Source organism: Chiroxiphia lanceolata, chromosome 1 (genome assembly GCF_009829145.1).
Source record: "Chiroxiphia lanceolata isolate bChiLan1 chromosome 1, bChiLan1.pri, whole genome shotgun sequence".
Lineage (NCBI taxonomy): Eukaryota > Metazoa > Chordata > Aves > Passeriformes > Pipridae > Chiroxiphia > Chiroxiphia lanceolata.
In genome coordinates, this window is record NC_045637.1 from 84,606,890 (window position 1) to 84,632,497 (window position 25,608).

A 25,608-nucleotide genomic window follows, 5' to 3' on the forward strand; every position below is an offset into this window, starting at 1 on the left:
AGCAGCTTTTTTTTTTTTTTAAACCTCTGTCTTAATGTGTCCTAGTGATCTATGTGTTTGTAAGGTAACTACCATGTTTGGTTGGGGAAAACAGCATGAGAAAATAGTGCTCTTTCTATTTATGGTTCACTATGGTAGCAATAAAAAATTCAGAAGACTGCAGCAGTGGTTTAGGTCTGACAAGTGTTAAGAACTTTGTTTTATTTTGATTAAGACTCTAAAAAAAAGTATACTTTTCATTCTATAAAATTAATTGTTCCTTAGTACTCAGGAAATCTGACTTTGTACCGATCTTGATGAGAATATCCTTAAGGTTGAAAGACAGTACTCTTAACCGGTATGTTTCCCTCTCTAACTGTGGAAAGATTTTTCATGTTTGACCTGTAGCTCTTCCATTATTTTCGTTAGAGATGTTTTCTAAAGCATCTGTATCTATTGTTGCTCTAGTCTGTCTTCAGACAAAATAGACTTTATGAAGTAGATGGGAAGCATTTCTTTTGAAGATTCTCCAAAACAGTTCTAGTGTCTTTCTAAACCATTCCCATAGTAAAATTTACAGATTAGGAATAACTGAAAGCCATGGCTTTGGAGACAAAAAAAAATTTAAATAAATAAAAGCAACTTGTGGCATAGTGGCATCATGCAGATTGAAATTACAAAAAGATGCAGTCCTTGTTCTGCTTCATATTCGTTAGAAATCTGCTTCTGAAATATCTGTCTAAGTTGTTTCGAATGTTCCATCTGGATTAAGAAGTTAAAATTAATTTGTGGTTGAGGGGGAAAAGAAGTTACATCGCACTTGGAGTCTTTTTTGTTACAGGATTGATGACCTGTCAAGTAGGTTTTTCATATGCCTGTTCAGGTGCATTAGGAGTGTCTTTTCCATCAGCTAAGAAAGAAGAAAATCCAAACTTTTTTCCTTGAATTTGTTCATTCTTTGTTGTGAATTAAAGATTTGTATCTAAGAAAACTTGTTTTCTTCGGAAATTTGGGAAGAATATTCTGCCATAAACTCCAGGACAAAACATGCATATACATAATATACATTTACACACATAAACATCATAATCTCTTTTAGAGGTGCCATAATAGCTGATGAAAGAACAGTTAAAATTCCATTCAAGTAAAAGACACTGAATATAAATGAGATAGAAAATACTTATTAAGAATTTCAGGGGGGGTTTTATACTTATGTAATGGAAGTGTATTACGCATGCTTGGTTTTTATCTAAATACATTTAAATGATGTTTTAAGAGTCTTGTGCCATATGAATTTAATATTCAGATTTAGTCACCAGAACAATTGGTGTTAGTTATCTCATGTTATTTGTTTACCTTCTGCTATACTGCACAGGCCTACGTTATACATTAATGATAAGTTGACATTTTTAATTTGCTAAATGCAAGAAACTGATATGTGACATTGCATTTCTAACAATGAAACCATTAAAAGAAGTAATTTGCTTTACAAGGTTGAATATCTAAAGTATATAAACCATTATGTGAAAAGCCTGTATTATACTTCTTGCCCATATGAGAGGCTTTTTGATGTGTAGCATACTGCTGTAGTCTTGTATACTATTATATTTAACAAGACCACTTCTGTCCTCAAGGCTTTAATCATTAACGTACCATTCAACTTTTCAGAATGTCTATCAAATTTTGTTCTGCAAAGGAACAAATATGTGTTAGCTTTACCTAAACTACTTTTTGTACAATTATGTTAGTTTCGGAAGCTAAGGAGCTGTGAAGAAGTTAGATTAATGTTCAGGCCTTTTAGGACAAGGTTAAAACATAGTTCAGACTGTGAACTCTTGAAGATTATTATGTAATGTATCCAGAAGCAGCACTCTTAACAAAAAGAACCTAAAATACATTAAGCTTATCATATCTACTATGATGTTTTGTTGGCCATATGATACCACTTCTTACAGAACACATATAACTTGCTGACATATTAAGGAAAACTCTAGTAAGTAATTTCTTAATATAGCCTTTAGAAGAGACAAAAGAACTCTGAACTCTGTAGTATAAAATTGAACTGTTTCCCAGTGCACACAGTCACTTTTAAAAACATCTAGCAGGCATTTAGAAATGCTAGATGATATCTGCTTTACTGTATCTTCTGCCTTGTTCCTCAAGTTTGATTCTTGATTTCACGTTGTTTTCTGCACTGATTAAGCAAACTGGTGTCTGCTGAATCACACTGATTTTCCTTATATTCCTGTCTAAGGGATCAGAAGTCCATAACCTGGAAGTTATTCTCATATCCAATCTGGACTGCAGTTTTTTTAACAGCTTGATATTAACATTTTTTGTTTCAGTCACGTGTTGCTGAGATCCTTACAGCCTTTCCCTGGAATGCAGGCTATTGTCATATACTTTGAAGATGCTTGCAATAAAATATTTCAAAAATTATCTTTTAGTATTTTTGAAAGCTCTTGAAGTTCGCTTCCTTATAGGCAAGGCAAAAGGAAATCACAGTTAATTTTGAGATTTCATGGAACACTTTTGAGAATGTTTGATTTGAGAAAAAAATATATTTTAACACATTTCTAATGCAGAAGATTTCAAGTGATTACTGTATTCTGCCATTATCTTTTTTAGTATCTTAAAAACGCATATTCTGTTTCCCCATTCTGTGATTAGGTGAAGTGTATAGAGCCAAAGACAGTAATTTGAATGCCTATTTTGGTTGCCGTAGAACTCAGAATTACCACAGGCTTTTGTCTCCATATTGTTGTCACATATTAGATGTTGTTTTCTTGAGTTTTATCTAACGATTTCATTTTCCCCCATCCTTTTTATCTTGATCAAAGGTCTAGTTCTTTGTATATGGTAGAGAGGTAAAACCCTCAAAGATCCACAACACAAAACCAAAGAGCTTGCTCTAATTGTTGGCCTAAGGAATGCTGGGATAAAAAAAAAATCTTTTTTATAGACTCTTTCTCCTAAAAAGATTCTGAAAGTGAATGAGTCTTTTTTTGATGGACTATATTCTATAATTATTAAAGAAATAACCAGCAGAATCTCTGCCTTTCAACCTTAAGGGGATGCTGTTAGCTATAGTAAATATTTAGGAGTTTAGACACCACACTAAAATGGTAACAAGTTCATTCTGACTTGAATTGCACAAAGTAATAATGAATAAGTGCGTCCTAATCTTACTGTGGAGGTGATAAAAAGAGTGTCTTGTGTCTATGCATTGTGATTTGAAACTGGTTATTTAAGAGTTCATGTAGGCACTAAAAGTAAATTGAATTGTTGAATTGCATGCAAAGTTGGTATTTTTCCAATCCTATTAACAGGAGAAATAGAAGTAAAAAAATCTTAGCAAGATAAACACTCATTAAATAAGTTAAAGTACCACAAATTACAGATAAGTACAATCTCATTGACATTTTAAATGTATCTCTGCCTATGAATTTGATAGAACAATGGCAATTTCTTGCAAACTTTGAAGAAAGATAAAAAAATCTAAGAATATGAATACAAATAACAGGTACAGATACTACTGATTGATTAATTGCTTCCATTTTGTAGTGGGCTTTAGAAGATTTCTCACAGGAGTGAAGTCCAGTGTTTTAGGAGAGATGACAGTAACTTGCATGTTAGAATATTGCAAAACCATGTCAAAAGAATTAAGTTACTCGCTTTGAACAAAGTCCATTAAATCTCACAAATGCTACTAAATAAAAGCAGTATGTGCACTTCAGTGTACACACAGTATTAAGTAATTTAGATCCTTTTACTGCATGATGCATGATAGTATTCAGTACGAAGAATTAAATGAGAGATTCAGTCAGAGACTCCCTATCTCAGACATAGGAAATCAGAAGTAGCCAAATCAGAGATTCTCAGGCTCTGATTTGTGGAGTTTGGGATCTGCAAGATTCTGGAAAAGGCCTCTTAAATACAAAACAAGGTAGAATCATAGAATAGCTTGGATTGGAAGGCACGTTTGAAGCTCATCTAGGCAAATCCCTGCCTTGCAATGAGCAGGGACAGTGGTGGCTTTCAATTTAAGATTTAGACTTTTAAGTCAGTGTGTATGGTGTGAAATCTTGACTATAGACAACTACCTGTTGCCTGTCAGCATCTGCTTTTCTTAACTTAAAGAATGTATTTCATATATTATAGAACTTTATAAACAAATTAAAGCTTTAAATTTATGTTTTCAGACAGATGATACTGACTGGATGTGTGGCATTTGCCCGACATGTTGGACCAACACGTGTAGAAGCTGAACTTTTACCACAGTGTTGGGAGCAGGTAACTGATTATTTTGTGCTTTGCACTGGAAAATTAGTTAAAAATTCATAGATGTTTGTTTGAGGAGGTTGTTTTGGTTTTGTTTTTCAATGAATGGCAGTTCAAAGTATTTCACAGAAAGATATTTGGATGTTGTTGTCCTCATTATATATTATAAGCATTAAAAAAAACTTAACTGTGGAAAACATGTTAAAGACTATCTAGAGATTCTAGTTAGTTGCATATACCAGAATAAGTTTTTTATATTGAAATGTAGATATACACATATTCATCATTAATGTTGCCTAACCTATTGCTAGATAGGTACCTTTATCATTTGGACTGTGATTTCCAGACTGCTGGAAGTCTGTTTTCATTCAAAGATTTCATTTGCTGATTCTTTTATGTTGTGTTAAGTCCCTGGAGTAGTGTCCACACTTCAGATAGTTTAAATTCTTAAAAATCAAAGATGAAAGTAGTCATAAGTAAGTCTCCTGTAGATGGGCATGATTTTACTCTGGTGAGATCAGCCTGAAGTTTACATGTGACTTCTAGAATCACAGTGACTTTTTCCACAGAAAATTAAAAGAAATAACTGAACAACCAAACTGAAATGCTGTTACTGTTTCATCTGAGGCATAGAAACAGAGTAACATGAGTTCAGGTGAAAATGTATGGCACTTTTCAGCTATAATGAAGAAAAGGAAGTTCATCATTGACCAAAAGACAACAAATAACTAAGCCATGACAGAGTGGTAATGCTTGCTTTGATGGCACAGTCTTTCTGCTCTGGTAATTTTCTACTGTTTCTTGCATAACACAGCAATCTGTGTCTCACAATAAAGTCCAAGCTTTAATAGCCTTAATGCTTTCTGACAGTAGAAGTATGTATTATATGCAGCAGTTGTGCTTGTATGCATGACTGATGTATCTGTTGTTTAAATGAAGCTCTCATGACAATAGAAGTTGAACATAAAATAAGCAACATTTTGTTTTCTTAGTCCTCATGAAATTTAGATTGTGCTTAAAAAAATCAGTCTCACCTCAGTAAGAGCACATCTTTGTCATCCATTCCTTGCTAATTGCTGATGCGAAATAGAAACAAGTCCAACTGTAACAGTACAGCATATCAGGCTGCCAACTCATGTGTCATAATGCATTTATTTAATGCAGTTTGCCAAAGCTGGAACCAGGTCATTATTTTCTTCAGCAAAATACCAGCTGAATCTCATTGTCACAAATCTTGAGTTTGTAGAAGGAACTCAAGTATACGCATCATTTTCTGCCTTTTCACTGCTCTCACCTTGTTCATTGTGCCAGTCATCTCAGAAAGCTGTCAGGTCGGTCATGTGTGGTTTTTCCTATATAAATATATATGGCTATTTCCAGCCCCCTTCTTACCCTTCATATGTTTGGAAATGCTTTCCAAGATGAGTTGCTCCAACACCTTCCCAGGAACTGATGTGAGGCAGGCTGGCCTGTGTTACACTGAATCCTCTGTCTTGCCCTTCCTGATGGTAGCAGTGACATTTACTTTCTTCCAGTCCTCGGAAACCTCCCCAGTTGCCACAACATTTTGTTGATTATCAAGAGCGATCTTGGAATGACATCAACCAGCTCTCTGAGTGTTCATGGGTGCATCTCCATCAGGGCCACAGACTAGCATATGTCCAATTTCTTTGAATATTTCCTAACCTGATAATTCTCTACCAAACATCTTCCTTGCTCCAGAATTTGGCATGGGGTTTAGGGACCTCAGACTACTAAAAGCAATTCTTCCCAGGAAAGGCAGACAAAGAAGGCAGTGAGTACGTCGGTTTTCTCTGTGGTAACATGGTTGTCTTACCAAGGCTATACACTGCATAGCAAGAGAGAAACAGTTGCACCACATGCTGCATATCCTATTTTATGTGACAGCATCAAAATATTCACATTTCCCTCTCACCATTTTACCATGAAATTTTTTATTTGCAAAGTTTTTTGTGTTTCATTGTTCAGCCATTACACTGACTCTTAAATCTGACTCTACCAGGATGCAAACTTGGTTCCAAAGTGTCAATAATAAATTTGTAAGGCAGAATTTTCAAGCAGCTTTTGAGTGGAAAGGGCAGGTAGCATGGGATCCAGAGGTTCTCGGCAATAAGAGTTGTTTTCAGCCACATTTTTATGAAGGACTTGAGAGCAGAACTTCGACAACATACAAATGCTTTTTGGCTTAATGTGTGCCTCCTTTTGACTCTGATTGTTCAGTGAGACCTAGGCAGCTCTTCTACACTGTTTGGCTCACAGCACTAGAGGGCACTTGTGTAGTTCTTAGAGGAACGTCTCTCCTGAAGGGCTACATAATACAAAATATTTCATGACATTCCAGCTCAGGAGTTATTCATATTCTTCATTCCATACACTGCTTTTCACGTTCTCTTTATTCGTCAATGTTTACTGAAGACGTGCAGGCACATTCCTCTGTTGCAGTGCGTTCTAACCACATTTGAATACTGGTTACTGCAAAGCAAACAGCCAATCTGCTTGTCTTTACCAGATCAACCACAAATACCCAGAGCGACGGCTACTGGTAGCAGAATCCTGTGGAGCTCTTGCACCCTACCTTCCAGTAAGTATTAATAGACATCAAATACCTCGCTAGTGAAAGCAAGGTGAAAATCTGTTCCATAATGTAAACATCCTGTATAATTTTAAATGTTCACAAGTGTGTATGTTGTGCATAGACGGTCACATTGTCTTCTACTTTATGTCACACATGTAAGATTCAGTAAATCACACTAAGAAGGAGATGGCTTATTATGAAGAAATACAGATTAATCTAGGTATAAAATGTTTCTAAAAACAGTATGTTCTGAAAAAATATTTGTTTCAGTAAAAATTAAGAAAAGATAGGACCAGTTAAGGAAACAATCTGTGAAAAAAGAACTGACACCCAATAATAGAGTTCTTCAGACACTGTGGAGTGTTACAATAAGAGTGCTGCCAGTTAGAAGAACAAGTCAGCGGCAAACTAGAATTTGAAGCTTCAGAACTAAATTAAAATGCCTCTTCTTCAATTTAGCAATGCAGTGATTACAGATTCTGTTTTAAGTCTAAACCTATAGTAGTTTTATTGGTTTAGTTATCTTTGGTTCCATACGAATTAAAGGACTTGAGTTCTGTGCTTAGTAGGACAAAAGGCACCCTAATGAAGCTACTGACATTTTATATTCATTCATCTTCTTTTGTGAAAACTGAACATGTAATATTCATAAAGGGATCTATGGTTGGAGGAAGGGATTTTGTTTGTGAGCACTAACAGAAATGCAAATTATTTATAAAAATTGATGCAAACCCACATTTCTTGTTTCACTGGATTTAACAAATATGTTTTTCATTTACAAACAGAAAGAAATTCGTAGTTCGTTAGTACTTTCCATGCTGCAACAAATGCTAATGGAAGATAAGGCAGATCTGGTACGAGAAGCTGTGATCAAAAGCCTTGGCATCATTATGGGCTATATTGATGATCCAGACAAATATCAACAGGTATAATTTGGTTTGGCTTCTGTATGTATAAAATTTTTTCTATAGATACTTCATGAGTAGGGGGATGCATATTTCCTGTATTTTTATTAAATCTTTCCAGATACTTTTAAAAATTATGAATATATGGATGTTGATTTTACTGTTTCACCAAGACCAAACAGAAAAACTACAGGTAGCATTAAAACTTCAGGTGTAAGCCTTATACAAAAGCTTCTCTAATAATTCACAATTTACCTTTAAGAACATGCCATTTCACTGCCCACCTGATACTGTTAGGCACTTTGATATCATCACTTGCTAGCAAATTTATTTGCTACAACAAAACCTACCTGTAGTTCAGCTTAATGCTGAATGTTTCAGAGAAGTGAAAATAAAGTACTTCTGTCTTCTGAGTTTTTGAAGGCAGAGTGGTAAAATGTGTACATAAATTTTAGGGAAATAAGTACATTCTTCATTGTCTTTTGCCAGGGCTTTGAATTGCTGCTTTCAGCTCTAGGAGACCCTTCAGAACGTGTGGTCAGTGCAACACATCAGGTATTTTTACCTGCTTATGCTGCCTGGACAACAGAACTGGGAAATCTACAGTTCCATCTTATACCTACACTGCTTAATAAAATTGAAAAATTGCTCAGGGTATGTGTTCAGCTGTTTCTACATTGGAGAATTTTCTATGTATTCTTCTTAAATATGCAGACTTCTGAAAAAAAAAATACAAAAATGCAAATAGTTGGTGCATAATGTTCTCTGAGTGAAAAATTTTCTGGAGATGCTTGTTGTAACTCTTTTACTTGTCCACTGGAAGAAGGAGGAAAAAAAAAAAAGAAAAACCACTAACCCCTCCAAAACTAAACATATTGTTCTTTAATACTGTTCTTCTTTATAGCCTAATAGCATTTGCCCAATATTTAAATTGTGTAGTTTTTAATAGAGTACAATTTTTATTAAATAAGCAAACAAAGTAGAATTGAATGGCTTAGTTAGGTCATTTGCAATTATGATCCAGTTTGCACACTTGATTTGGTAGATATCTCAAAAGTTCTAGAAAAATTGAGTACCTCATAACTGTCTAACAGACTGAAACAAGATGCTTTCACAGTGCAGGTGGCTGGTTTATTCAGTTTAGGTGCCTTGGTCTCTGAGACAAACGTTCCACATTTCCAAAATGTGCTAAAAAATGTTCTTTCAAAATACCAATTTGTTTATCAGCATGAACTCCTACATGTATTGCCTGAATCTTTTGAGTAGAGGTGACTTAAGGGTGACAAGGGGATTTGGACAAAGTAAGTTTGTGGTTAGGCTAAATTACTATGTAATTAGTGTCTTTGTGTAGAAGCTCATCACAGATGTGTTGATCTCTTGCCAATGAATACATCATCCAAATTGAAAACTTTGAGTAAATGTCCTGTTTGTTTCAGGAAGGAGAACATGGCTTGGATGAACATAAGCTTCACATGTATCTGTCTGCTCTGCAGTCATTGATTCCTTCACTGTTTGCACTGGTGCTACAGAATGCACCTTTCACAAGCAAGGCTAAACTTCAGGGAGAAGTACCACAAATAGAAGGTAAATGATTAATTTCTGATACGGATTTTTTTTCATATTGATCTCCCTTAGCAAATCCTTAAGTAATGCTTCCTTTTTCCACCCCTTACTATGCTTGAGAGACTTGATTATCACCAAAAATTTTTATTTCATCTCTGTATTCTTCTCTGCTTCTTATAAGAAACTTTAAGAATGCAAAGCAATTTTTAACTGTACTTCCTAAAGGTTTCTGAAGAACTGATTTACATTAATAGCCAATAACAGCTCAGGAAGGCTAGCCTCAGTTTCAATTAATTCTTACAAATTTCTGAAGTGGGAAAAATACAGTGTAGTGCAGGAGTGTCACCATCTGTTATGTGTCTATGGAGTATCTTAGAAGACTGCACCATACCTGGCTGTGCTCAAGACCAGGTTGGGTGCAGTTTTGAGCAACCTTGTCTAGTGGAAGGTGTCCCTACCCATGGTAGGGGGGCTGGAACTAGATCATCTTTAGGGTCCCTTCCAAATCAAACCATTCTATTAATCAATGGCCTCATAGTGAAGTTGAACTTAGATCAACAATCTTAGCCTGTAAAATGTTTTCTTCTGTTGCAAATACTTTTTGAAGGTATTATTGGTAGTACCTGCCACATGCTGATAATGGTGCTGTGTGTGAAGATGCAAAGAAAGGGTAATAACTTCTTAAAGAATTGAAAAATTTCAAGTTTCAGCCTAGTCTGATATTTTTTTTTCCTCCACGAAAGTGATGGAAAAAATCTCACATACTTTTCATTAATCTGGAAGCATTGCAGGAATTATTAGCTGGCTTTCTTGAGTTTTGCAGTAGGAAAGATGATGCTCTTGTTGGTTAACTTCATTGCTGAATAATTTTAAGTATGAATTAAAAAAAAAATAAAAGCAGTGTGTTGATGTAGCAGGCTTTCAGTCCCCATATATTTTAATGGTCTAGAATTTTTTTGTGGTCTTGCTTTTAAAGTGTAAATTATTCTCTTCTGATAATAATAATTAAGGAGTTGGGGATGGGAGTGGGGAGCATCATAAACTACTTATATATAAAGTCAGGAGCCATTAGGTGATTTAAGTGTAGCAATAGAAGTCAGCTTGCTGTAAATCTGTGCTGTGTTCTTTGGAATCATAGAATTGGAAGGTTTGAAGGGACATTTAAAGGTCATGTAGTTCTAAATCCCCCTGCACTAAGCAGGAACTTCAGCTAGGTCAGGTTGCTCAGAGCTCCATCCAATCTGACCTTGAATATTTTCAGGGATGGGGCATTTATCACCTCTCTTAGCAAGCTGTTTCAATGTTTCACCACTCTCACTGTAAGAATTTCTTCCTTACCTAGTCTGAATCTACCCTCTTTTTAAAACCATTACCCTTGTACTGTCACGAAAGACCCTATTAAAAAGTCTGTCCCCATATTTTTTATAAACCCTCTTTAAGTATTGAAAAGTCACAATACTCTTCCTGGAGCCTTCTCTTCTTCAGACTGAACAAGCCCAACTATCAGCCTTTCCTCTTAGGAGAGGTACTCTATCTCTTTGTTTACATCTTGGTGGCCCTTCTCTGGACTTGCTGCAACATCTCCATGCTTTTTCTGTGCTGGGCACCCCAGAGCCGGATGCAGTATTATGGGTGGGGGTCTCATGAGAGCAACCTATTGACCATGATGCTTTTGATGCAGCCCAGGATACATTTGGCTTTCTAGGCTGCACACAGACATTACTGGGTTGTGTCCAGTTTTTTCACCCACTGATACCCCAGAGTCTACTTTCAATCCCTTCATATCCCCCAGCCTGTATTGGTACAGGGGGTTGCCCTGACCCAGGTGCAGCACCTTTCACTTGGCCTTGTTGAACCTCATGAGGTTCCCATGGGCCCACATCTCAAGCTTATCCTGATCCCTCTGGATGTCATCCCATCCCTCAGATATGTCAGCTGCAGCACGCAGCTACATGTCACCTGCAAACTTGCTGAGGGTGCAATTGATCCCACTGTCCATGTCATTGGTGTAGATATTGAACAGTACTGGTCCCACTATGGATGCATCAGGGACACCACTTGTCGCTGATGTTTATCTGGGCACTGAGCTGTTGACCACTCCCCTCTGGATTTAACCATCCTGTCAGTTCCTCATTCACTGAAAAGTCTATCCATCAAATTCATGTCTCTACGGTTTAGAAAGAAGGCTTTACAACCTCCCTTGTTCACAGATGTGGTCACTCCATCACAGAAGGCCACTAAGCTACTCAAGAAAGATTTGACCTTGGTGAAGCCATGCTGGCAATGATAATTGCATAATCTCCCTGTATCAACATTTTCTCATGTTAAGTGAGAGTTACATAATCTCTTCAGAGATGATTTTAACTCACTAATTTTTTTAAAAGCAAATTGATAACCTTATACAGAAGACACCTAATGATTTTCCTACTTTCTTGGCTCTCATTTCAGACATCACCTCCATGGTGTTATCGTCTTCTTTTGTTCACGATTGCTTGTTCTCTGCTGTTACAGTCACTAGATTCCCCCGACCCGTCTCGCCGCTTCAGGATGTGGCCATCATCATTGGAAGCCGCGAGCAATTAGCAGTGTTGTTGCAACTCTATGACTATCAGCTAGAACATGAGGGTACCACAGGCTGGGAGTCTCTGCTATGGGTAGTCAATCAACTGTGAGTTAATTTGTGTCTTAGGATTCCTAATTTTAAAATGTATCAAAATTAATAGTTCTTAAGCATGGTCATGTTTAATAATTACTGAATAAGAGAATACTAAGTGTGATTGTCTTTGAGAATTACTGAAGAGGAAAACATTGGGTTTATTTCAGGCATTTTAATTTTCATGCTGAATTGGCTTTGATTTTATTCAAAAAATATCAACAATCTAACAGAACATGTAGGTTGCTACTTGCTCTGATAAGGTTGGGTTTTTTCTTTTTTTTTTCTGGTATACTCGATTCTGTTGAACTGAAGACTGTTGTATTCCAACTATCTTATGATAGTAGCAGGTGTTTGAAAATGTAGGTCAGACTTTTCTGGCACCTGAACCCTTGCTTTCTTCATGGGTCAGGAATTGTATGGAACAAGTAGTTAATTTTATTAGAACCAGTAGTGTTCTGTGTGTGCATGTATTTATTAATATAAACAGTAAATCTATACAAATGTAACTGGAGAGAAACAAAAGATCAGAGTAGTGTTTAATATCCTTTTGTTTCCTGATTTTTAGGCTACCACAGCTTATAGAAATAGTTGGCAAGATCAATGTAGCATCAACTGCCTGTGTCCATGAGTTCTCTAGATTTTTCTGGAGACTTTGTAGGACATTTGGGAAAATTTTTACAAACACTAAGGTAAGATATTACCTTAAATAGTCTACTTACAGAGTACCTTGATAATATACATTCTCCATATTTACGGTATGTCTGAATACTCACACTTTATGTGACCATTTATATTTTCAAGTCACACTGATGCTTTTCCATAAGTACATTTAAACCTGGTATTTTTAAAGTTCTATTTCCCTCCTTTTCTGGTTTTGGTCATTTTGGAATGGCTGCCTCATCTTGCCCAACAAGGAATGATTCGGTTTTTTTAAACTGTATTCTTCATATTGCTTTGTGAATGGCAGAGAGAGTGGGAGAGGTCATCCTAATTCTGGTGACTTAACAATTTTCTTTCTTCAGAGCAGCAGCAGTTTGTGATGTACATAAGTACTCCAGCCTGTACTTAATTGAATGTTTAAAATTGATGCTTTCCCAGCCTGAAATATTTTCTGTAGGTGACATCTAAACATTTTTATCAGGGAATTACATAATTTTTCTCCGTAAAATAACTTCTGAATATCATGAAAAAAAAATATATTAAAAGGAAATCATAAAACATGAGAGGATTACCTAAAGATAAAATTATACAAGTGTGTTAACATTACGTGCTGCTTCCAGAGAAGAGCTTAAAAAAAGTCTCTGGTCTTTGAAAGCCCTTTCTGTAAGTTATTTGTAAAACTGTTGCTTCTATAAAATTGTTCTGATACTGATTATCATAGCAAAGATACAAAACATAAACTTTTTTTTTGTTTTACATACTTCAACTTTTTGTGTCACAAGTACTAAATACTGCTACTTGTGTTGTGGGTACTCACTAGAAATTTTTGCTATCTTATGTTATACTGTCAATTTTTGCTAAAACTGGCTATGCTTTTTAAAGATTTTTGTTCTTTCTGTACTATCAAAAAGTCCTTTTTGTGGTTTCGGGGGGGGCTGTTGTTTTTTGGGGGAGGGGGAATTTTTTTTTTCATTTTTCAATTCTTATATTTTTTTAAGTTAATAGACACTGGTAACAGGTTTTCTTACATGGGATTCATCATCCTTTGCATAGGTAAAACCACAGTTCCAGGAAATCTTAAGACTGTCTGAGGAAAACATAGGTAAGTAGCTTTTTACTCAAAATGAGTTGAACTTAACTGCAACTCCAAAAAAAATGTCAATCTCTTGTTCAAATAATGTTTTCAGAGCACAATTCTCAAATTTGTGATCTTTGTGAAATGTTGAAAAATCTAATCTTAATCTGAATGGAACACACTGAAGTTGCAGAATGTGTGTAAGGTACAAAATAAGAATCAAATCCAAATACCACTTAAGCATTATTTTAGCATGTGTGTGTATATATGCACACGTATATAAATTCTCTATGGATATATAAAAAAAGTGATGAAATCTGTAATACTTAAAAACACACATATAAGTATACTATATATAGTATATATTATACACATTATATACACCCTCATATGTATGTATAAAACCTAAATTTTTCACTGTGTTTCATTAGATTCCACAGCAGGTAATGGAGTGCTAACAAAAGCCACAGTTCCCATCTATGCAACAGGGGTCCTTACATGTTATATTCAGGTAAGTTTGTTTTTCTGTTTCTTCATTAAATGTATAGTAGTGTGTAAAATTTATTTAAAAAACAACAAACCTTACTGTTTTCTCTGTAAACTTAGTGTTCTTGTGCTTTAAGATAGGTAGATGAATGGGCAGCTGTAAACACATTTAAAAGCAAAGTTTTCCAGTGAGGTGGTGATGCACATGTAGATCACGTGCTGCCATGTCTCTCTGTCAACACTATTAATGTTATTCCTTAAATGGGTTCTTGACCACTTAACTATGAACCCTGCAAACATTATTTTGCAAAACAGATAAGCAGGTAAATTGCCACGTTGGGCCTAGCTGGAGTCTTAAAATGTTAGTGTTACCTTGTACTAAAATAAACACACTATAAATAAGATTACTTAATCCTTCAGCAACCAGCAGTTACAGGTTAGCATATACATATCTTAGAGGAAAAAAAATAAATTCTTCATTATCTTACAAATTTTTAGTGGACTGTGAGCAATTAGAAACTTTCAGGAGTAATAAACATGCTTAAATACTGTTCTTAAAACTTTCTTTAGTAGAACAATATGGGCAATTCAAGCATAAATATGGCATAGTTAATGAAATACATTCTCTTCATGTGTTTACTTTGAAAGGTTCTTGGTTTTTAACCACATTCTTGAAGTTCCTAAGAAAATCGTTAAATGCTTATCTGGTTTGTTCTTATTCATAGTTTGTCTCTTTGGTAGGTTCTCATCACAACACTTCTACTACATTCATCATTGTACTCTCTTCTTTCAGGAAGAAGACCGCAAGCTGTTAGTTGGATTCCTAGAAGATGTAATGACCATGCTTTCACTATCCCATGCTCCTCTTGATAGCCTGAAAGCTTCCTTTGTGGAACTAGGGTAAAGAATACACTTTGGCATTGACTAGATCTAAATACATTAGAAGCTTTTATTAAAAGCTGGTAATCTGGCTGTAATGTTAATAACTGTAGTACTTTGGGTGAATAAAGGGTATACTTGCTTTTTTTTTTCTTGGTGCAAATGCAATCTCTGGATTAAAAATGTAGTGATAAAAATAATTCTGAAGTGTAAAAAGGAAACACAAAATTTCCACAAAAATCACTAATTGAGAATACAATGGAAATTAATTTTGTATTTACCATACTATTGTCATGTATTTGCATTCAATATCATAATTTATTGAAAATTATGTTCTTAACGTTGTAGGGGTTTTTAATTAATTTGAAAATGCAACATATTTTCTGGACTGCAACATGTTGCCTGTCCTTCACAATGAGATAAATGTTTTGTTTCCTTCAGAAAGGATAAATGGTGGAGTTTTAGATTTGTTGAACAATGGATTCTTAAGACTACATTTTGCAGGTAAAGAACAGGGTTTGGGAGTATTTTTGTTTGATTGATTGCCCAACTGTTTTCTTTTAGTGCAAACCCAGCTTATCATGAGCTGCTATTAACTGTTTTATGGTATGGAGTTGTCCATACTTCTGCTCTTGTTCGATGTACAGCTGCTAGAATGTTTGAGGTAAGTGTTATCCAAACTTTTTTTGCAGCTCTTTAAAATTAGAGTTTACTTTTAAAAACAGGGGTTCAGACAATGTTGTAATTCTTAATAATTACAAACAAATAAGCTGTGTACTGTGTGATGGAGCAGGAGGTTGTCGTGCAGTTGTTTCTGTATCTGTTTTCTATTCAACAGCACGTCTCTCTGTAGGTATGTAGTTAAACATATCAAGCATCTCTGAGTTTTAACTTCTGCTACTCAACCCATCATGAGTATCTAACTCACAGTTATCATTTTCAATAGGTTTTGTGTATATTCATACAATACACTTGTATTGTAATTCAAACTAGTTTTCATTGGTACCAGATAAGGTGGTGAAGACATACATGTAACCAATTCTGTATTTTTTGTAAAAATGAAAATAATTTAAAATAATCTACAGTTACTTTACATGCCTCATAATGACAGCTCCATCTTTCCCCTAACATCTATAAATTTTGGTCAGGATAAAGATTGATACATATAGATAATAAGTTTGCTTTTATTTCCACTTTATGCCTTTGTTTCATCAAATGTTCATTTTAAAAGGCTCATGCAAAAACCCTAGGGCATACTCAGACATACTCCACTTGCTGAATAAAGAGAAACTTTTTTCCTTTGTGTGCTAGAAACACATTTTTCTAATCAGCATTACTCTTTTTTTTTTTTACTATGTTTCTTCCACATTTGACTCATTTGAATAGCTCTGCAGCGGACCTCTAGCTGAACCTGCCATTTTGTATCCATTTGCAAAAACAAATCTCAAGTCTGCCTCCGAAAAAAAAGAGCACTTAACTTATCCATTAGCATTCTTTACTGCAACTCTGGAAGTCATAGCAGATAAGAAAGTAAACAGCCACAATAACCCCTATCCTGAGACTTTTTCCCCCCCTCTTCTCCCTTTAAAAAGACGATGACAATTTTTGGACACCCTTAAAATATGTTTGAGTATTTTTAATCTAACAAAAATATTTCTTATATCATATTTGTAATAACAAGGGGTTCTTTTCTTAATACGCATTAGCCAAATGTGAAAGACCTCAGCTACAGCAGGTTGTTGTCTTGATTGCAGTTTCTTTTCAAATTCAACTGCATGTTGATTATTTTTAGGCAATCTATACATGCTGTTAGATATATTGTTTCCTAGCATACTTCAATTTTTACTAAAGCACAGGCAGCTTTGTTTTAGACACTGTTCTCACTCAAAAATAGTAGCATATTGTCACTTAATTGATAGCCATAGCATACATATTTATACATGGCAGTACATAAATTTGGGACGTCGTCTGTGTAAAGAAGTGGTAATAGTTGGTTTCACTATTGGAAGATTCCTCATTCAAGGAATCTGACACCTCAGAGGCTGCTGAATGGCAAAGCCCAGCAATTAGGTAATAAGATAAAGAGTATGTGACCTGCAGGACAGCTATGTGGGAACAATAAAGATTCTGAGCAGCACAGAAACCTCAGGCCCATCTGCATTACCCAACCTTTACAGTCCATTAAGGATTGGAAGGACACCGAAGTGATTTGGAGCCATTCTACTGCTTCACTCCTTTGGTGGCAGGCAGCTATGTGCTACCATTTTTAAGGTGTAGTATGTATGACTAATGATCTAGAGGAATTAAAACAGGATAAAAATTTACGTTGTCTGTCTCACTCCAACCTTACATGCTGCTAACATGGCTTTGTCCATCCAGCTGTTTCTGTCACTTCTATATTAATGTTTTCAGTTTCCCATTTGAATATTGATGCAAACGGATTTGATTGCTGCTGGTTTGAACATGAAGTGCATAGTGGAGTTATATATAAGCTTTATTGGTCTGTTTAGGTTCAAGTCTAGGACCACTTATCTTCAGAATGACACTTGTGTTATAAAGCATGTTTTATTTTCTGTTTACTGTGCTTTACCACACTTAGAAGTGTAATGAAGTTGAGATCATTCTAAATTGTTTGCTCATTACACAAATCCCAAGCATTTTTTATTCAAAGCACTGCTAGGTCTTTCTCAAAATGAAGATTGGTAAAGAAAACTTGAGTCCCTATTTGCCCAAGATTGAAAATAGGAAACATTCTCTATTTTAATAAATGGAAAATTGGTAAATCTGTATCTGAGAGTAAGATCATCATAACCAGTGAGCTATGTCCTTAACAGCTGTTTGAAGAGTAGCCCATAAACTCAACAGATCAGCACTTTAAGTTGTCACCAGTGTAACTCATTGTGAAATGTATTAATGTTAAAATGCTGTAGTCGAACTGATATTCCTAATACTTTCTGAGTAACAAGTATAGGAAGCTGCAAATTTTTCCCTCCAGGTGCTTTGCAGCAATAATGCATATGTTCTTATACAGCTTTTCCCCATTCTTCGTTTCCTAGTTACTACCTTAAGGCCACACTGTATTCCATGTCTGTGTGCACGCTTGCATGCAAGCACATACATGCACACACAAATATTGCTTAATAAAAATGACTGCTTTGTATAGAAGCTTCTGGAAAGTCAGGTTCCTTCCAATCTTTCACAACTTTCTTCAGTTTAAATTCGGAGTTGATAAAGCAGGAATGCTCAGACAAATAGAATATAAAATCTTCTCTGGTTAGAGGGTGTAAATATTGCCTGATTTGAGTACTGATATACTGACAGCCACTGCTTTCCCCATGCTCTGTGGATCTCTTGTTGCATTGCTGGGGGAAAAACTTAGAATTTAATTTGTGCTCATTCTGTAATGTGAGTAGTTAGAATATGGCTAAATATTAAAAAGACATTTCAAATTTCTCACATGAACTTCATGATTAGCTTTTTATGTTTATCTCATAAAACCAGCAAATACATACAGACTTCCTTACATGAGATTCAAAATGGAAATATCTAGGCTTTCCTCTTTTTATTAATGAAGACAAAAACCACTCTGTTTTGTTGAATATCTGGAGAAAGTGTGCAACTTGTCATTTTTGAAAATTAGTAGGTTTTCATATGTAGAAAACATGTAAAGGGCATCTGCAACATATACAGCAAATGCTGATGTATAGCTACATAAGTAATGTAAGAAAGATCACCTGGGAACATCTGAATTCAATCAATTTTCTCATGTTCATGGATAATAAATTTCACTGTGATTTCAAGTTTTTAAAATTCGGGATGTATTGCAACAAATACATCTATTCCTTAGTTTGCAAAAAGACTTGATGAAGTATGTTTCATGGATATTTCAAGGATTTTCCATTTCCTACCTGCATAGACCAGCATATATACTGCTTGGATGGTGGTTAAATTTAAAGTAGTCCTGAATGACTTTCAGGAAAGCTTTCTGGCATCTGGAAAGGTGCTGTTTGTCACACTGTAAAAGGTGTGAAAGGTATCAGTAAGTGTGGGAAAACTACGCATTTGGCTTAGTCAAGACATCTGTTTTGCATGTGACAGCCACCTACTATGATAAATACCATTGTATTGAGTTAGGAGCAGCATTTAGATTAAATTGTCAAACTCAAATTGGCATTGGTTTAGAATTTAGTTATACATAATTTTATTTATAATTATAATACATAATTAGTATTTGAATTATAATACACAGTTACTTGCTCAAGCTGTGAGTTCGAGTTTTAAAATATCTGAAAATAGAGAAAACGTCGTATTGTTGAATTTGTCGTGTTTGTGCTGATTGCCAGACCACTTCAGCTTTCTTCATGCCTTTGCATTTATGAAGCACTAGTGTAGCAGTATTTGCTTAGCTTCTAATTTTGGTTTGCTTTTTGTGTTTTTTCTTTCTCTCTCTTGGTTGTGCCACTCTTCTTCCCATGATACTGTGCTCGCTCTTTCCGTGCATCACCTGTGATACCCCCCTGCTCCGACCATTCAGCTGTTGGTGAAGGGGGTTCATGAAACTCTGGTAGCTCAGAGAGTTGTTCCTGCTCTCATTACTCTCTCCAGTGACCCTGAAATGTAAGTTCCCTGACTATCTTATATACATAGCATCCCTCTTAATACTTAAAAAGAAATAACCATCAGTTATGTTTCTTAGTCTAGCTGAACAAAAATTGGATTACTTTTAAGCAAATGTAACCTTTAAATCACTTATTTTTAAATAAAAAGTTTTACTGCAATGCTTAGAACTAAACTGGATAAAATTGCTGAATAAAATTTAGATCTAATAAAACTTAGATCTGTTTAATATATTTTTATGGGGTTTTATATTAAATCATATTCTCAGTTTTCAAATTGCTTAAATCATTTCTAGCAGAAAGCTGGATATTACTATATTTTGTAATGCTATCAGCTTTACTACTGCTAAATTAAGTATCACCTGCATTAATGAAATGCCAAGTAGTTTTGGCTGTACCTCATTTCTGATAGACAACTGTGGTACTTCATTTCCTGGACATTCTGATGTGATATTTCTTTCAGGCTAAGGAGGGATGCTTTTGCTAATCTCACTAACAGGTTGTTACTAACAAATGCTACAGCATGAATAGAGTCTTAGTCGCTTTAATGTCTTGTGTGGGTGACTAAACCAAGAACAACCCCAAGAGTCTGCCTGCCCATCCTCAGTCACAGCTAACCCAATTCTTCAAGTTTACCAAACCATTTTTTATTGCATGTTGACTGGTTTACAGCTGACTCTTCGAGGCATGAGTGAAGCATTAGTTGACAAGCGGGTTGCTCCGGCCCTTGTTACCTTGTCCAGTGATCCTGAATTGTGAGTTTCAGATTGAGACCTTGAGTTAATCCTGTCTGTCTTTTTCCTGGCCTGCTTTCTTTTTTGTGTGTGTCATTGCTAGAAACTAATGTGTAACTTAAAAGTACTAATTTTTTAATTTTGCTTTTATTAATTTTGTTCTTAATTTTGAATACATTGTAAAGACTCTATTCTTCTATTGTAGTTCAGTAAGGATTGCTACAATTCCTGCTTTTGGGACCATCATGGAAACTGTTACTCAGAGAGAGGTAAAACACCTGTTGTCAGGCTGTTGGTTTTGTAGCACAGTAGGTGGATAATTTTTTTATAGATCCAGAGTAAAAGAAAGGACAGCTTATAAATTATTTCCTTTTTTGTCATATTCTCTTCCAAAATGCTTTCCGGTTTTGCAACAGCCTTTTTTTTTTATTGTTCTTTTGGAAACAAATTCTTAACTAATAAAAACATTCCCTTCTAAATATCAAACCAAACATAAACAAAGAGAGACAGATAAGTAAAGGGGAGGCCTGTGCTAGATGATGGGAAATCCCATACTCAAAATGTTTGTTAAAACATTGTCCGGTGTGGTTGTGAAATCTAACTCCATTATTTCCAAATAAAATAGCTTTATTTTAAAATGCTAACCAAAAAGACATGATGGAAGTCAGTTACCTCCACATAAGTATATTCTACCATTTTAGATGCTTTAGGATATCCCGCTTTGCTCCCGACTATTTCAGAAGAGAGGACAAGTCTCTTGTAGTTCCAGTCATATCTGCTTGATGTCCAAGATGGCACTAAAAGACATAGTGACATTACCAAAATAATCCTTGAGGATAATGTAGAGATGCAATTCTTCCTTCTTTTTAAATTATGAGACTTTGGTAATAGATCAGAATTCTGAAGACACCCATGATTCTGCTGTAAGCAGTAGAAATGCTGGATTTTATTTTATATAACAACTGTACAATTGAATTTCTTCTTAAAATCTTTGCAGCTTTCTGCAGAGCTTGCATTCTTCCCGTAATTTCAACATATTCTAAAAGAATGTGTTTGAGGAAATGTGAGTAATGTGAGTCAAGTCAGTGATGACTCACAAGCACTTAGAAGATGGAAAAGTTAGAATTTTGTAGCTTGGAATGCATGCCTATAATCAGTTGGGAAGAATATTGTTTTGTTACCACACAGAAATTACTGTATCCATTGCACTAATTAAAACAAGCCTTAGAGTACAGAGGTGATAGCACCTTCTTAAATGTATCATAAAATATTATTTTTTCAACTATGAATGCAAATAAAGTACTTACATAATTTTATTTTCCATTTTTCTAAACCTTAGTTGAAGAAATCTTTTTAATTCCATTGATTTTATAATGGTTACTTTTGCATCTCTGTCCTCTGCAGAAAATTTTCCAGCCTATTAATTGAGTTACATTATAAAAAATCTCATTAATGAAGTTCTCATTAAACAAGAAAACTCCATAGTTATTAACAGCAAGTGGGAAATTTTAATAGGTAAAAATGGGAGTGTCAAACCCAAGGAAACCTCAGGAGGAAAGACCAGCTCTATGGAAGCACCTTTCTGTAGTTAAAAGATAAATCAGATTAAAACCCTGTTAACAGTCTTTAAGGCATAAAGCTGCATTGAAGAGTTTGGAACATCCTGTTAGGGAAAAAAAAAGTAAATTAGAAGAAAGTCCAAGATTTGTCATCTGAAATATGGAAGATTATAAACATACTCTGAATTGACCATAACAATTTCTAACATCTTCATTCTTTTGTGTTCTTTCTCTGGGAATATTTAAGCTTCTGGAGAGAGTAAAAATGCAGCTGGCATCTTTCCTGGAAGACCCTCAATATCAAGACCAACATTCTTTACATACAGAAATCATAAAGACATTTGGAAGAGTTGGACCTAATGCTGAGCCCAGATTTAGAGATGAATGTAAGTTGCATCTGTGGGAAGATGCAGTCTTGCTCTTTCTGTCCAAAAGCTAATAGGTATGCTGATTATATTGATTTTTTTTTTCTATGAGTTGTTACTATTTCAAAGGTACTCTGAGATACATTTTTATTTCAAGTGGTGCTACCACAATCTTTATTTCAAGTTTGAGTTGATCAGTTAAATCTGCAAGGGCAGTGCCATCAAAAGCAATTATTTGCAGTTCTTTTTCCACATTGTTGTGTGTACCTGCAGGCACACAGGTATCTGCAATTGCCACATAGCAACTGTTTAATGCTAAACAAGTCTATGGAAAGCAATTTCAAACACTTATTCCCATATTTACTTTTCCAGTTGTTATTCCACACTTGCACAAGTTAGCCTTGGTCAACAACCAGCAGTCTGTGGATTCGAAGAGACTGGATATCGCTACCCACCTGTTTGAATCCTACAGTGCTCTTTCCTGTTGTTGTATCCTTTTTTGGGGGGAACTTTAGCTGTTACTTCTGTGGTGGTGGGAGAAGTTTAATACTTGAGAAATAACTAAGTTTGTCTTTGAATATGTGAGGTAAAACATGATCTATTCAGCATAAGGAAGAGGTTTTCACAGATGGTAAATGTGGTGGGTTAGTTGGACACCAGATGCCAACCAAGCCATTCTACTACTCCCCTCCTCGGGAGGATGAGGGGACGGTGGGGGAGAAATAAAATGGAAAAAAACCTCATGGGTCAAGATAAAGGCAGTTTAATAAACAAAAATCATGCATGGAAACAAAGGAAAACTGAAGATTTATTCTCTACTTTCCGTCAGCAAACAATGTCCGGCCACTTCCCGGGAAGCAGGGCTTCAGCACACGTAGCAGTTGCTCTGGCAGAGTAACATCATAATAACAAATGCCCCCCACAGCCCCTCCTACTTTCTCATAGCTTTTGTATCTGAGCAGGCATCATATGGTATGGAATATCCCTCTGGTCCGTTTGGGTCAGCTGTCCTAGCTGTGTCCCCTCCAAAGGTCTTGCTAACCCACAGCCTGCTGGCCAGGGGGGAATGTTGGAGAGACAGCACTGATGCTGTGCCAGTGGTGCTCAGCAGTAGCCAAAACACTGGTGTGTTATCAGTGCCTTTCAGGTACCAGTGTAAAGCACAGGACTGTGAGGGCTCCTATGGGAAAGTGAACTCACTCTCAGCCCAATCCAATACAGGGAACTGATAGATACTTTTAATAGAACAAAGCTACAAAATCAAAGCCCTTGATCTTGACGAGTAAATTAAGAAACAATACTAAATGAATGGTATGGATGTGTGAAATACATGATGTTAAATGTGTTTAAGATCCTTTTTGCTTTTTATTAATCATGAAATTTTCTTAGTTTTGCTGCTGTCTATGTGTTCCACAGAATAACATTATCGGAAGACAGACAAAAGCTTGTATAATTTCAGAATTCAATCCTTATAATACCTTAATAACCTGGTTTTTAGTTATTTCAGAGGATTTAATGGTCAGTCACTTTTTACCAGGACTGAAGTGTTTACGAACTGACATGGAACATCTCTCGCCGGAGCATGAGGTGAGCAGCTGTTTACTGAGTATGAGATGCAGGTGGCAAAAAAAGTTAAAATGTAATGGTATTTAAAACCAGAAGTCAAGGAGAGCTGCTCATAAGTGTATCAAAACATAGGGGTTTTTTATAAGGAGTAGGTCACATTATTTAAAAAACAGTAAAATCTTTTAAAATTTATTTCTAAGCTGAGTATCTCTGCAGAGAAATATTCAACTGTCAGAAATTAATGTAGAAACAGATCTTTGCAGACTGAAGAAAAATTAATGTTTTTACCATCTTTTTCATCAAAACAAGGATACACTAAAATGAATGGCTACAATATATCCAAAGAAATGCAGATGAAAGTTGCTGGAGTTTAGGAAAGAAATCAAAGATGAGGAAGGTATAGTCCTGAAATACGTGGAATGTACTTCATATCTGGAGTACTATGTCCAGTTCTGGGCTCCCCAGTACAGAAGCATGGATCTACTGGGGAGAGTCCAGTGAAGTGCCACGAAGATGATGAAGGGACTGGAGGAGAGGCAGAGAGAGCTGGGACTGTTCAGCCTGCAGAAGAGAATGCTCAGGGGCATCAGCATATAGACAAACACCTGAGGGTCCAAAGAGGGCTGAGCCAGGTTCTTCTCACTGAGCCAGTGAAGCCCAGTGACAGGACCAGAGGCATTGGCAGAGGATTTTTTTACTGTGAGAGTGACTGAGCACTGGCACAGATTGACCAAATAGGTAGTGGAGTCTCCATGCTTGGAGATACTCAAAAGCCATCTGGACACGGGCAACTGGCTCCAGATGGCCTTGCTTGAGCAAGGGCTTGGACCAGATGATCTCCAGATGTCCCTTCCAACCTCAACCACTCTGTGATTCTGTAAATTGTAAAAAGCAGATTAAAATAAGCAGATAGGACAACACGGAAGCAAACAAGATCTTCTCTGGTAGGAGGAGCTTACAGAAAGCAGCAAAATAGAAGAATTAGAATGAGAAGCCAACTTGAGAAACTTGAAAATATTGGTATATGCACTTCTTGTAAATACTTGAAGAGGATAAATAGTATCTGATTGAAACACATAGATGTTAAGTCAGTAGCTGAAAACAAGAGACATAGTTTAGTTGCATGTTGGAGGAAACCTTAACAGGATGAACATTTCAAGAGATGAAGAAAAAGATTTAATCAGAATCTACAAAGGAACATTGTTGTGGTCTTTGAAGGTTAATACTGCACTTTCATGGATTACATTGTACATGAGAAAATTAATTTTATTTTCCTTATGTTTGCAAAAGTGACTTATTTGAAATGACTGTGTTCTCTAGGAGTCCTAAGTCCTTATATTCAGTAACAAAGTTCCTTCTTCCAGTTACATTTTTAATCTAATAGTCTCATTCTTTTATTTTCTGTATATTATTATTTGAGGAACTTTCTAACCTAAAAGGAAAGAATCTGACTTCAGAAGGGTGAGTCAAGAGGAACAGTAGTGAACTGAGCATCAGTCAAAGGCAACAGAATTGTGCTTCTTTACCACAGGCAGCACTGGAGATGTGGCAGTGATAGATACTGTGTTCGGAGAGACCTGGGAGATGTATTGTGGTTTGGGAAGTCTTAAGAATATATCTGAAAGCTGCAGTAGGCAGAAGTTTAATTTTCTTTCACTAATGGGATAACTGATACAAATATTGCTTAC

General features: G+C 35.7%; 1 protein-coding gene across 8 annotated transcripts in view; it reads left to right on the top strand.

The window, feature by feature from the left end:
• Positions 1-25,608, top strand: part of RELCH (RAB11 binding and LisH domain, coiled-coil and HEAT repeat containing) — a 76,615-nt gene that overhangs the window by 41,043 nt on the left and 9,964 nt on the right. For 6 of the 8 annotated variants that reach the window (XR_004358689.1, XR_004358690.1, XM_032697161.1 and 3 more), the window contains 16 exons: positions 4,182-4,272; positions 6,791-6,862; positions 7,642-7,782; positions 8,251-8,415; positions 9,198-9,345; positions 11,836-11,992; positions 12,546-12,669; positions 13,694-13,742; positions 14,147-14,226; positions 14,995-15,101; positions 15,645-15,744; positions 19,615-19,697; positions 20,636-20,699; positions 22,237-22,375; positions 22,727-22,843; positions 23,853-23,941. Coding sequence is in view for 6 of the 8 variants with exons in the window: in XM_032697161.1 (XP_032553052.1) it covers positions 4,182-4,272; positions 6,791-6,862; positions 7,642-7,782; positions 8,251-8,415; positions 9,198-9,345; positions 11,836-11,992; positions 12,546-12,669; positions 13,694-13,742; positions 14,147-14,226; positions 14,995-15,101; positions 15,645-15,744; positions 19,615-19,697; positions 20,636-20,699; positions 22,237-22,375; positions 22,727-22,843; positions 23,853-23,941 (1,726 nt within the window). In the remaining 2 variants the exon portion in view is untranslated. Of the gene's footprint in view, positions 1-4,181; positions 4,273-6,790; positions 6,863-7,641; positions 7,783-8,250; positions 8,416-9,197; positions 9,346-11,835; positions 11,993-12,545; positions 12,670-13,693; positions 13,743-14,146; positions 14,227-14,994; positions 15,102-15,644; positions 15,745-19,614; positions 19,698-20,368; positions 20,452-20,635; positions 20,700-22,236; positions 22,376-22,726; positions 22,844-23,852; positions 23,942-25,608 lie in introns of those variants that run through there. The other 2 variants (XM_032697218.1, XM_032697187.1) reach the window with 2 other exon arrangements.